This window comes from Hyperolius riggenbachi, chromosome 3 (genome assembly GCF_040937935.1).
Source record: "Hyperolius riggenbachi isolate aHypRig1 chromosome 3, aHypRig1.pri, whole genome shotgun sequence".
Lineage (NCBI taxonomy): Eukaryota > Metazoa > Chordata > Amphibia > Anura > Hyperoliidae > Hyperolius > Hyperolius riggenbachi.
In genome coordinates this window covers 123,231,856-123,243,906 of record NC_090648.1, presented here as the reverse complement: position 1 = coordinate 123,243,906, position 12,051 = coordinate 123,231,856, and the positions used below count along the sequence as shown (strand labels likewise).

Genomic DNA, 12,051 nt, shown 5'->3' with positions numbered 1-12,051 from the left:
CTTTGGTAAAGGGAACCTTAACTGAGAGGAATATGGATGTTTCCTTTTAAACAATACCAGTTGCTTGGCACTCCTGCTGATCTCTTTAGCTGCAGTAGTGGCTGAATCGCACACCTGAAACAAGCACGCAGCTAATCCAGTCTGACTTCAGTCAAAGCACCTAATCTGCATTGCTTGTTGAGGGGCTGTGGCTAAAAGAATTAGAGACACAGGATCAGCAGGAGAGTCAGGCAACTGGTATTTTAACAGGAAAATCCATATCCTTCTCAGTTTAGGTTCCCTTTATAGAGACTCTAACAAAAACCCTCTGGGGGATACTTACCTCGGGAGGGGGAAGCCCCATGGTCCCGATAAGGCTTCCCTGTCCTCTGAATCTCAGTGGAATCCAGCGCTGCATGCCATGTTCATGCCTTTTAGTCCTGTCTGTCAGTCAGTTGCAGTCCTTACTGTCAGTGTCTCCTTCCAGTCTACCCTGCCCACTTATTCCAGTCCTTCCCCTTAGTGTCTCCTTCTGGTCCACCTTCTCAGCCACTCTCTCTCTGCAAGTCACTTCAGTCCTTCCTGTCAGTATCTGCTTCCAGTCCCTCCTGTTAGTATCTCCTTCCAATTCCCCTTGCCAGTCACTCCAGTCTACTCTGCTTGTCACTCATTTCCTTACAGTCCGTATCTTCTTGCAGTCAATCCTGCCAGTCTCTCCTGTCAATTTCTCCTTACAGCCAGTTCCTTCCGTTAGTCTGCTCAGTCTATCTTTCCCACACTGTGCGTTTTACCCTTCTAAACTCCCTTTCACCAGTTGGGCAATACGGGGGGTAGTGACCTGGTGGCCACAGTGACTGATGTTCCAGTGAAAATCCATGGTCACTTAGACGCCATGCTCTGGGGACGCCTACACCAACCACTGCTGCCATGACCAACAGGGTCCTGACTCAGGAAGAACATTAAAAACTCCATGCATGCAATGTACTGGCCAAAATTCAAACCTGACACTCTAGGACTGCAGTAAATCAGTCACTGCTTCATGCTTGGGCCCCCTCAAAAACCGATTAAGTCTTTAGTAAAGTAAATAAGCTGTTTTCTGTTCCACTTTTCAGATTGAAACAAACTGCATTTATAAATCCATTCAATGGTGTATTAATCCGCACGCTCTTATCTCATAGCTATTGTAACAGATGTATTCCAAGGACAGATGAGGATTTTCACCAAAAAGTTGCCACATCCAGATCTGGTACGCATAAATGTTTAATGTTTTCTCTATATGACAAGTTTAAAGGGAACCAGAGGCCCCAGAAAAAAGCTTTTATACATACCTGGGGCTTCCTCCAGCCCCATACGCACGGATCGCTCCCACGCCTCCGTCCTCTACTGCCTGGATTCGCCAGTCGGCCGGCTGATGCAGCCAATAGTCCGCATCACACGGAGCTCCCTCCATGTATGTACGCGTGAGGCTGCCTACTGCGCAGCCTCATGCGTACGGGTATGGAGGGAGCCCCTGTGATGTGGACAATTGGCCGCGTCCGCCGGAAGTGACGGGACCTGGTACCGCCGATCCAGGAAGCGGAGGATGGCGGCGTGGGAGCGATCCAGGCTTATGGGACTGGAAGTAGCCCCAGGTATGTATAAAAGCTTCTTCTCTTTTTTTTTTTTTTTTTTTTTTTTTAATTACATTCCTCTCTGGTTCCCTTTAACATTCCTTGAACATCTATTAAAACATCATGTGCTAATTTTCCGGGATAGCCCTCTTATATTGATAGGATGCCCTCTTCTAATGTTGATAGGATGTGAAATATGACTGGGCTGTATGTAATGTGTTTTTAGGGTTCTGGAAACCAATTTTAACTTTCCTTTGTGATAAAAAGAACTGTCTGATCATGCTAGATCCGAGGATGTTTCGAGTATATTAGGGGAGGTCAATACTTAAAGTAACCCTGAAAGGAAACCCCAAGGGGTTTCGGGAGAGGGAAGTCTCTGGGTCCTCCTGGGGAGGATGGGGGAAGGCTTTGGAGGACCCGGACTTCCCTCTCCTGAGATGAGTATCTAAATTGTTGGATTGCTAGCCTCACAGGTTTGCTTTAACTGCCACATTAATGTCATATGTACTAAAATGATTTGCTTTCAAGAACTTTGACAGCATGTTGTTTTGGTGAACCTGTGATCCCTGATTATGTGTTCGGCCTCTAATGCTAATAACTCAGCTGCTTATAGCTGCGTAAGACATTCTGCCCAAATAGCAGACGACGATCGGTCAGGTTTAGCCAGACATACAAACTAAAGCAGCACATTGGTCCTTCATCCATGTATTGTGGTGAGAGGTTACCCACATGCAGAGGGCTGTGGGTGATTAGAAGGGACTGGCCTAATACTTTGGCTGGCTGAAACATCCGGTATTGGTCATTTCAGACGACCATTTGCTGCATAAAAGATATTTATTTTTAGAAGTGATGAAGTTTACATCCTTGGTTTTGGTGAGTGTAGGTTTACTTAAAGTAAACCTGTGAGGATATAAAAGCCCAAAAATTGGAAACTTACCTCGAGAGTGATCCTCCTGAGGCTTCCCCGTCCTCTGCCGTCCCAGCGTTGATCCCCCTAAAGCTTGCATGCTCGTGGCTGCAGTGCACAGGAGCACAGACCCAATCGGGCTCCGCCAAACCGTCAAACTCTTGTTTGCGGAGGGGACCACCCTGTTTTGCACAAGGACGGGGGAGCCTCTAGGTCATCCATAGGCTTCCCTCTATTAAGGTGAGTACCCATACTGCGGAAACCTTTTTTCCTCACAGGTACACTTTAACAGTCTTTCCTGGTTTGTATAAGTGTAAATTGCTGGTGATCTTGTGTCCTCAGCCTTCAGAGGAGAAGGAACAGCTGATGGAGAATGAGGAGTACCAGGAGACCATGCTGGAGTCTCCATTCATGTACCTGACCCTGGACCTCCCCACAGCTCCTCTGTACAAAGATGAGAAGGAGCAGCTGATCATCCCCCAGGTGCCACTCTTCAGCATCCTCGCCAAGTTCAACGGCATCACTGAGAAGGTAAAGCCCCCTCTCACCATATACAACCTCTATTAGGCAAGTGTTTGGCAAATGACAGCCTTTTACTTTTGGCCTTTAACTACATTTGGTTTATAAAGGTGTAAGTTCCAGGGCTGGCAACTGAGCATTACTTATTTATTTGTTGGGTCAGAAACCTTGATTGTGCATGGAGACCGTGAGACCTGAAATGTCTAGTGTTCAGTTTACATTCATTTTGTAGACGGTGAAACTGTAATTATTCTAACAGCCCTGACACGTCTTCTGGCTGTTTGCAGATTCCATATTTGTAACCTTATGATATGTGTTTGATACTGGAGAATAAGATAAAGGGCTCTATTCGCAAAACTTCTCGTAAATGACTAATCCCCTATTTTCTAAAAATAACCTTTCAGCACATTTACAAGCAAAAAAGTCACTCTAAGTAAGTTGTTCCTGATTAACTTCATTTCAATATTACTTTTCTTACCTTAATTATATTGTATGTTTGCTCTTTGGGAGCGTAAAAGTAACAGAGATAAGGTGAAACCAGGTAAAACAGCTTTGTGAATCCTGCCCAAAGATGGGGGAAAGTGGAAACAAAAGGCACACCCTGTGCATTTGTTTCACTAGTAAGGGTCACATTGAATAAATCTCATCTTTTCAGATGGCTGCACCTGTAACATTACTGTATCAGTGTTTATGCATCTGCTGTTTTATCGGCAATAGTATCCTCTGATTCAGCTGTTTTCACCTCTGCATCGATGACCAGCGTATAGCTTCTGCACTGAAATAATGTCCAAAGTGCAGTCTGGAGCCCAAGTCTGAGCAGCTGTCGGCATGGGGATAGCAGTCTGTGACTGGGAGTGCAAGTTCTATGCAAATAAGGGGGATAATGACTTGAAGTTGAACTTTTTTTTTTTTTTTTTTAATATATACTGTAGTTTTAAATGTCAAGCCTTTATCTGCCATTTAGCCCCTTTAATACGCAGGGAGCATCTTTTGTCTCTGAATCCCTCCCACTCCCTTCTATGTACTGTAAAGACCTCACACTTCCAATGTTTTGAGACGGATGCAGGATCCTTTGTCAGGGAGATATTTACAAAGAGCATTTTAGCTCAACTTCTGAGTATTTTTCATTGAACGTAGATTTAATTGCCTTGGCCTTTAATAAGGAAGAAGCTATATCGCATGGAATTCTTATGACTTTTTTAACATACAGCGGTTTATATCGTTAATCCTTGACAGCCTTTCATTAGTTTTTTATATATGATTTATTAAGCACTGATGCATTTTCGCACAACTTTTTATATATTGGCATCTGTAAAGACTCCATATTCTGCCACGTGTTAATAAATCTTCTGCCACTAGAGGGGGAACTACCTTGTTTTGCTATGTAGATACCAACTTCTGAGAGTTTTTATACAGGCTTCTAGTATACAGTCCGTATTCTGTTGTAAAAATGAGTTCTTCCACTTGGGGGAGAACATCCTTTTCACTGCTTAGTGTACAGCTTATCATTGAGAATTCATGCCCACTTCCAATTATGTTGGTTTTAAGAAAATCCCTATGCTCTGTGTTATGTATGTCCTGATCGAGGATGTTATTTGAGGAATCTTGTTACAAGCACGTGATCGCTTACAGGCTTTTTGCATTGTGTGACACTCTTTCTTCACCATCCTATCTATATTTAATGAAAGGCATTTTGTTGTGCATTGTGAAGGAAGGTAACTGAGTGGCATTCTCTCTGTAGGAATACAAGACTTATAAAGAGAATTTTCTGAAGAGATTTCAACTGACAAAGCTGCCTCCATACTTGATATTCTGCATTAAACGCTTCACCAAGAACAACTTTTTTGTGGAGAAAAACCCCACTATTGTGAATTTCCCAATCACGTGAGTAACATTGCAGCTTGCTAGAAAATGTTGTATAATGTCAGTTTGAATCAAAATCCGTTTCAATGAAAACAAACTGGTGTAAATTACTTGTGGCTGTTATTTTGATTTAGGAATTATTTGCAGGACCCGGTTAGCCTATAAAACTAATCTCTGTGGGTCATTGTACTTATTTTTGCTGCACCTTCCAAGCACTAGAGAAAGAATAGCGGTACGCAGTGTGGACTGACTTATTTCTAGACCCTGCTGCATTAACTGGGTGCTGAATGTCAGTGGGTCATGCAGAGTAAATGTTGCAATACAGAGAAATAGGGTACTACAAGAAATTGGAGGCGCACGTAGGTGGAAAAATCAGTATCTATGTATATCTCTCTATAAGGTAGTATCCCAACAATAATCGAAGTGGTGTCCTACCTTATGGATTTCTTAGGCACTAGACATAGGCAATAGTGGTTCAGTATAAAATAAAAAAAAAACTGATTTTTTTTTCTGCACACAACACGTTTCATGGCAAAAGGCGCTTCCTCAGGTCAGTAAACGTGCCTGATGAGAGGGGTGTGATTCTTCTGGGCGCCATATACGGCGAAATAAAATTGTTTTTGAATTTTATCCTGAACCACAATAGCCTTTGTCTAGAATAAGACCTCTATAACGTAGGACACCGCTTAGATTATTGTTGGGATACTACCGTATAGAGACATATACATAGATACTGATTTTTCCACCCACGGGCACCTCCAGTTCCTTGTAGTACCCTTTTAAACCCCTAGTCAGGTTCATCCTTGGACTCCAAAAATCCTTCTTTGGCGTAGCGACCACGACTACCCAAGGCCGAGTGGGGATGGTAATTTCCCTTATTTGCTAACGAGTGGTTGCCTCAGACAGCAACCCATCTTTGTGAGAATATATTTTGTTATCTTTTCGATTACCCTGGTAATCTAACGATATTGCACCAGATTGGGCTCCCGGATCTCCCTGTGTTTTTTTTTTTTTGTTTTTTTTTGTTTTTTTTCTTCTTCTACAAATCTACAATACAGAGAAATGGTGAGGGAGGGTATTGGCAAGCAGAGAGATGGGAAGGGAGGATATTGGGGAGCAGGCTAGGGATTTGGTGCAGAGAAATGAGAAGGGAGGATATAGGTAAAGGGGGAGATGGGAAGGATATTGATGAGCAGGGAGGTGGGAAGGGAGGATATTGGCAAGCAGGGAAATGAGAGGTGGGAAATTGGAAGGCAGGATTTTGGCAAGCATGGAAATGGGATGTATGTGTAGCAAAACAAGATCTTTTGGTCTGAATAGTCTTATAAGCAGGGCTGTGGAGTCGGAGTTGCAGCAATTTGGTGTACCTGGAATCGGAGTCGGGAAAAATACTCCGACTCCTAATGAATTTAAACTGTAATTAAAATAGAAAATATGATAAAAGGTTCTATTTCTGAGATAATAGTCATACATAATTTATATATACAGTAATAGCTGTGCTTAGTCCACAAAAATGAAATAAACCAAATAAAAAAATAGTTACTTGTGCTGCTTCAATAAAACAGTCCCGGTATTTTTAAAGTCAAATATACATATCTGATTGTGACTGTACAGTATATATGATGTGTACACAGGAATATGTTATATATACTAAATAACCTCTATGCTGTAAGAATAAAGCCTGATGTGTAGCTATGTCACTAATAGAGATGGTCAATGAGATGGAAATAATTCTGCACTGGTTTATGCAAATGTATAATGAAATCAAATAATTTGATATGTTAAAATTTGGTTTGGTGACCACGAATTAAAGGGTACCTGAGACGGATGAAAAGAAACGTTTTATACATACCTGGGGTTTCCTTCAGCCCCCTTCAGGCTAATTAGTCCCTCGCTGTCCTCCTTCTCCACCTAGATCTTCTGCTATGATTCCCGGTAATTCAGGCAGTTAGTGCAGTCCGGCCATGTGCCGCTTCCACAGCCAGGAGCGTTCTGCACCTGCACAATAGTGCTGCGCAGGTGTAGTACGCTACCAGCGGCGGAGGTTGTGCATGCGCACTACGCCCGACTGGTTTAAGTACCTGGACTCATAGCAGAAGATCCAGGTGGCGGAGGACAGCGAGGGACTAATTAGCCTTAAGGGGGCTGGAGCCCAGGTATGTATAAAACTTTAATTTCATCTGTCTCAGGTTTACTTTGTTACACAGTAGTACTATACTCTACATATGCACTCTCCACAGAGCTGCAGGGAATCCACTGAGAATGTTGTGCACATTGAACACAGAGGTGTTGTCTATCACCCATAAACCTGGTTCAGATTGTGCATGAAGAATGTGTAATAAAGGAAGAATCTCCTCATTCTCCTGCAGAGTACCTGCACATCATTCTTACATGTACCCACAGTTACATTGCCTAGGGCCTGATAGATGTTCTTTGTTCCGGCCTGTACCTTTTACAAGTACTCTTACCAAGGACTAGTTTTAGTCTATGACTAAAAGTATTAGAGGCAGAAGATCAGCCAAATAGCCAGGTAACTGGTATGTTTAAAGAGACTCCGTAACAAAAAATTGCATCCTGTTTTTTATCATCCTACAAGTTCCAAAAGCTATTCTAATGTGTTCTGGCTTACTGCAGCACGTTCTACTATCACCATCTCTGTAATAAATCAACTTATCTCTCTCTCTTGTCAGACTTGTCAGCCTGTGTCTGGAAGGCTGCCAAGTTCTTCAGTGTTGTGGTTCTGTGATGCATCTCCCCCCTCCTGGTCCCTCTCTGCACACTGCCTGTGTATAATGATCTCTTGAGATACAAAAGGAAGGCTGTATACAGCCTGCTTGTGTATGGATGTATTTTCTATGTGTGGACATACTGTACATCAAACTACTTCCTGTTTTGGTGGCCATTTTGTTTGTTTATAAACAAACTTTTTAAAACTGTTTTTAACCACTTTTAATGCGGCGAGGAGTGGTGAAATTGTGACAGAGGGTAATAGATGTCCCCTAACGCACTGGTATGTTTACTTTTGTGTGATTTTAACAATACAGATTCTCTTTAAAAAAAGGAATAAATATGGCAGCCTCCATATCCCTCTCACTTCAGTCTTCCTTTAAAATCCCTAAGCGTTGGCAGTTAAGAGATGCATTTTATGTTACATACTTTAAATCAACAAGATTGTAATATGCAAATTAGAGGAGTCGATGGAATCCTAAACTGAGGAGTCGGAATTGGTGGATTTTTGTACCGACTCCACAGCCCTGCTTATAAGTTGCACTCATACCTGGCAAAGCTTGAAAAAGTATTGAATGATATTTGCACTGCTTTGATGTAATCCTTTTGGAATGTTCCTTTCTCCTATCTCCCTAGGAATGTAGATTTGCGTGAGTACTTGGCAGAAGAAGTCCAGGCAGTGCACAAGAACACAACCTATGATCTTGTTGCAAACGTAGTGCATGATGGGAAACCGAACGAAGGCTCATACCGTATCCATGTTCTACACCATGTGAGTATTCTATACTGTACATTATTCTAGGCCTTTTAAAGTGTACCTGAGATGGCACAAAAACAAATGTCATACTTACCTGAGGCTTTCTCCATCATGATTGCTCCCTTGGCACCGTTCTCCGCCTCCTAGATCTTCTGTATAGGCTCCCGGTATCTACAGCCAGTCGGCGCATGCTGTCTTCCGCCTCCTGGATCTTCTATATGGGCTCTACAGCCAGTCGGCGCATGCGCAGTGTGGCTGTGTGCGCTACCTCGTCTCGCTTCTGCAGCCAGGAGCATTCTGCACCTGCACAGTGAGCTCCCGGCGACGCGAATGTGTGCAGCCGGGCCACGCATATGCAGTAAGCCCCAACTGCCGAAGATACCGGAAGCCCTTACAGAAGATCCAGGGGGCAGAGGACAGCACCGAGGAGGCTGGAGGAAACCCAAGGTATGTATGAATTATTATTATTTTTTTTTGTTTTGTTTTTTTGTCATCTCAGTTTTCCTTTAAAGGGAACCTAACCTGAGAAGTCCGGTGTCCTCTGTCCTGGTGTCTATCTTTACTCCATCATTCAAATATATTCAATGTCAATGACAGTATTGTCATGAATTGAGTTTGTCCATTCTCCCCATGTTTTTGTTTCCTCTTGGGACTCTGGGTTCCTCACAAATTTCCAAATACACCTGTGGTTTAACAGATTTCTCTTTAAATTGGCCCTACACATCAGATTATGAGCCCTACTCGTTATTTTTATTATTGATCTGTATAGTGCCAACATCTTCTGTAGTGCTGTACAAATAAATATTTTACTTATTAGAGGCAATACAGATAAAAGCACAATTGTACAGAACATCTTGTGTTTAGTACACATAAATAGGTAGCTTTTTGATTTGTCATAATTTTTACAAACATGCTGTAAATTGTTTGAAGGGTCTTAGTATTGTGTGTCTCCTTACAGGGCACTGGAAAATGGTATGAGCTGCAAGACCTGCAAGTCACAGACATCCTGCCTCAGATGATCACCCTCTCAGAGGCCTATATTCAGGTATATGATGTAGTATTGCACTATACTAGACCTATTAATGTCCCTTGTAAGCTACACCAACCAGAGTATTGTGAGTAAGGTCAGGGTCACACTTGGCAGAATCACAGTTTTCCCTTGTGTTCTATGGGGGAAAAACTTGTGCGATTCAGTGTGACCCTGGCCTAAGGGGATCAGTGTTTACTAAACATCCGCATTATTTTTTATTCACAGCCCAGGTTTGTATGTGTTAACGGAACACAGCTTCTATCCTCTGCATTTTAAAATGGAAATCAAGGTGAAATGGTGCTAGACTAGTTTAGTGGGCCTGTCGGGAAACCTCATAGGGAAATTCAACTAGTGTGATTAGGTGGCAGCACACTTATGAACTTTTAGGTTGAAATCGACCAGTGTATGGGCCCCTTAATATGGATGTTTTCTGTACAATTTATACTAAAGTGTAACCCCCACCCCTTTCTCCAAACAACACCACCACAGATTTAGCGAATCACCCTGGAGAAAGCGGTGGTGAAGCTGCATGTTACCAGTCTCTATGTGAGTCCGGAGACTGCTTGCTGTTCTTTCTGGGCTGTCGTGTGTCACATCCAGTGTCTGTCTGCCCCTTTTATGCTTGTAAGATGTCTCCATGTCCTCTGCCTGCCCACACACACCATTTCAGGTGATCTGCATCATCTGAGACGTTTTGGAACCAGGAGCGGTTGGTATAAGGGGTGGATGCATGGCAGAGTGTTTTCTCCTGCACAGATGGGGTTCTGCTTTAAAGCTTGCTTCATAAGTGAGTGTTGACTTTGGAATGGGAATTGTTTCTGTTTGAAGGACATGAACACTTCAGCCTGCTCTGCAAACAGAAATTTGGAGAGTCTGAGTTGAGCAACCTATGCTGAGAGGTAAGCATTACCTCATCTGAAGCAATCTCCTTTCTTTCCTCTGCCTCTTGTCAGAAGGGAGTGAAGGGTTTGTCCATCTGTGATTGCATTATGAGGTACTGCAGAGTAAAGCTACCCAGTTTCCCTGAAAATAAGCCCTAGATGGAATTAGAGCATGCTTGAAATATAAGCCCTAACGGAGGAGGAAGAGGCGACCAGCAAGCGGGGACACAGCGGTGCAATGCTGATTGGGCACCGGTCCTGTCATGCCACAACACAGCACAGCAAGGTTATCAGCTGTGTGCAGGGATGGCAGGGCAGGTGCCTGATCAGAACAGTAGCATACCTTCAAATCTGGGGACAGCACAGTACAAAGGAACCCCTGAAAATAAGTCCTAGCACATCTTTTGGTGCAAAAATTAATATGACACTCTTATTTTCGGGGAAACTCTGTATACACTATATTCTTGGGTGACTGATATATATGCTCTAATCTCATTGTATTACTGATTGCTATTCTGCCTCAGGTAGTTTGTTTATGTTTGTACCATGTACTTTTTGAGCTGCGGTGTAATTTTTGATTTTGATTTTTTTTTTTTTTCTCAACAAAAACTCTGACCTGGGGTGTGTATGACACGTAAACAATCTTTGTTGTCAGATTATAAATCTCTTAAAGTGAACCAAAGGTGAAAATAATAAACTGATGAAGTAAACAATTGTATTTATCTTCCTACTCCTAAAAATTACTTTTTAAGATACCCCACTTTTTAATTTTATATTTAAACATTTACAAAGTAGATTGAATGTTTTGATGCCTCCAGCAAAACTTTTATGGTTGTAATGAGCTTATCAGTGATTACTATGTTCCCGAGAAGGTAGCAAAATAAAACAAACAGCCTGTTATTAATGTTTTATCCTGTAAATATACATGTTTATCTCATGAAACTAAAACTCTGACATATCATTCAATAAAAATGGGTTTTCCTAATTTTTTTTACCTGTACAGTTACCATATTTGCTTTTGTGAACAAGTAATATTGTCTATTTACACATTACAAGTTCCCAAAGTAAAGTTTATCGGCTCTGAAAGCTGCCATTGCCATTTATGCAAACTACTTTTTATTTTATATTAAAATCTTCTGGTGAGCTGTTCTGAACTGTGTGCATGCTTGAAGCAGGGAGTACACACACTGAAACAACTGAGGAATGTACACAAAAGATAATGTTATCTCCTCTTTGGATGCATATCTTAAGCTGCTCTGACATTTCCAATGAAGAGCAAAGTAATGTGTTTAACTGTTTGAATGCTGTTCTGCTGCAGTAGTTTTCTTTTTTTATAGTAGGTTTAAAGCTGTGAGGAAAATTTTAGAACAAAGAAGAAATGCTGAGTTTCAGACCACTTTAAGAACTAAACTTTACATTGCATAGTCTGATTATGAACCTCTTCATATATTGTTCCTTATTCACAGATCTGGAAGAGACGTGATGATGGTAATCTGAAACAGGAGGGTGCATGAAGACGCAGATCCATGGACCTGCAGGCTAGAGTGTATGAGAGCTCTTGTAAATGGACTTTTTACCTGTTTGTCAGATGGGAATTGCCAGTCAGTAGGAGCACATTACCAGCTGAAGAGGCTGAACAGCCTTCACTTGCCATTTCTTCACCCATCTGTTGCTGTGGTGACAACACCTGTATGAATTTGTATATTTATTCAGTCTTCAGGGAAAGAGATAAAAGTTCAGCATAATATTATTTTTGTAAATAAATAGTGTTTGTTCTA

General features: G+C 42.0%; 1 protein-coding gene across 1 annotated transcript in view; it reads left to right on the top strand.

Moving 5' to 3' along the window:
* Nucleotides 1-12,051, top strand: part of USP39 (ubiquitin specific peptidase 39) — a 25,208-nt gene extending 13,157 nt beyond the window's left edge. Inside the window, exons 8-13 of the mRNA XM_068274866.1 lie at nt 1,158-1,225; nt 2,839-3,027; nt 4,757-4,899; nt 8,242-8,377; nt 9,321-9,407; nt 11,740-12,051. Of these exons, the coding sequence (XP_068130967.1) occupies nt 1,158-1,225; nt 2,839-3,027; nt 4,757-4,899; nt 8,242-8,377; nt 9,321-9,407; nt 11,740-11,787 (671 nt within the window). The 3' untranslated portion in view covers nt 11,788-12,051. The remainder of the gene's footprint in view (nt 1-1,157; nt 1,226-2,838; nt 3,028-4,756; nt 4,900-8,241; nt 8,378-9,320; nt 9,408-11,739) is intronic.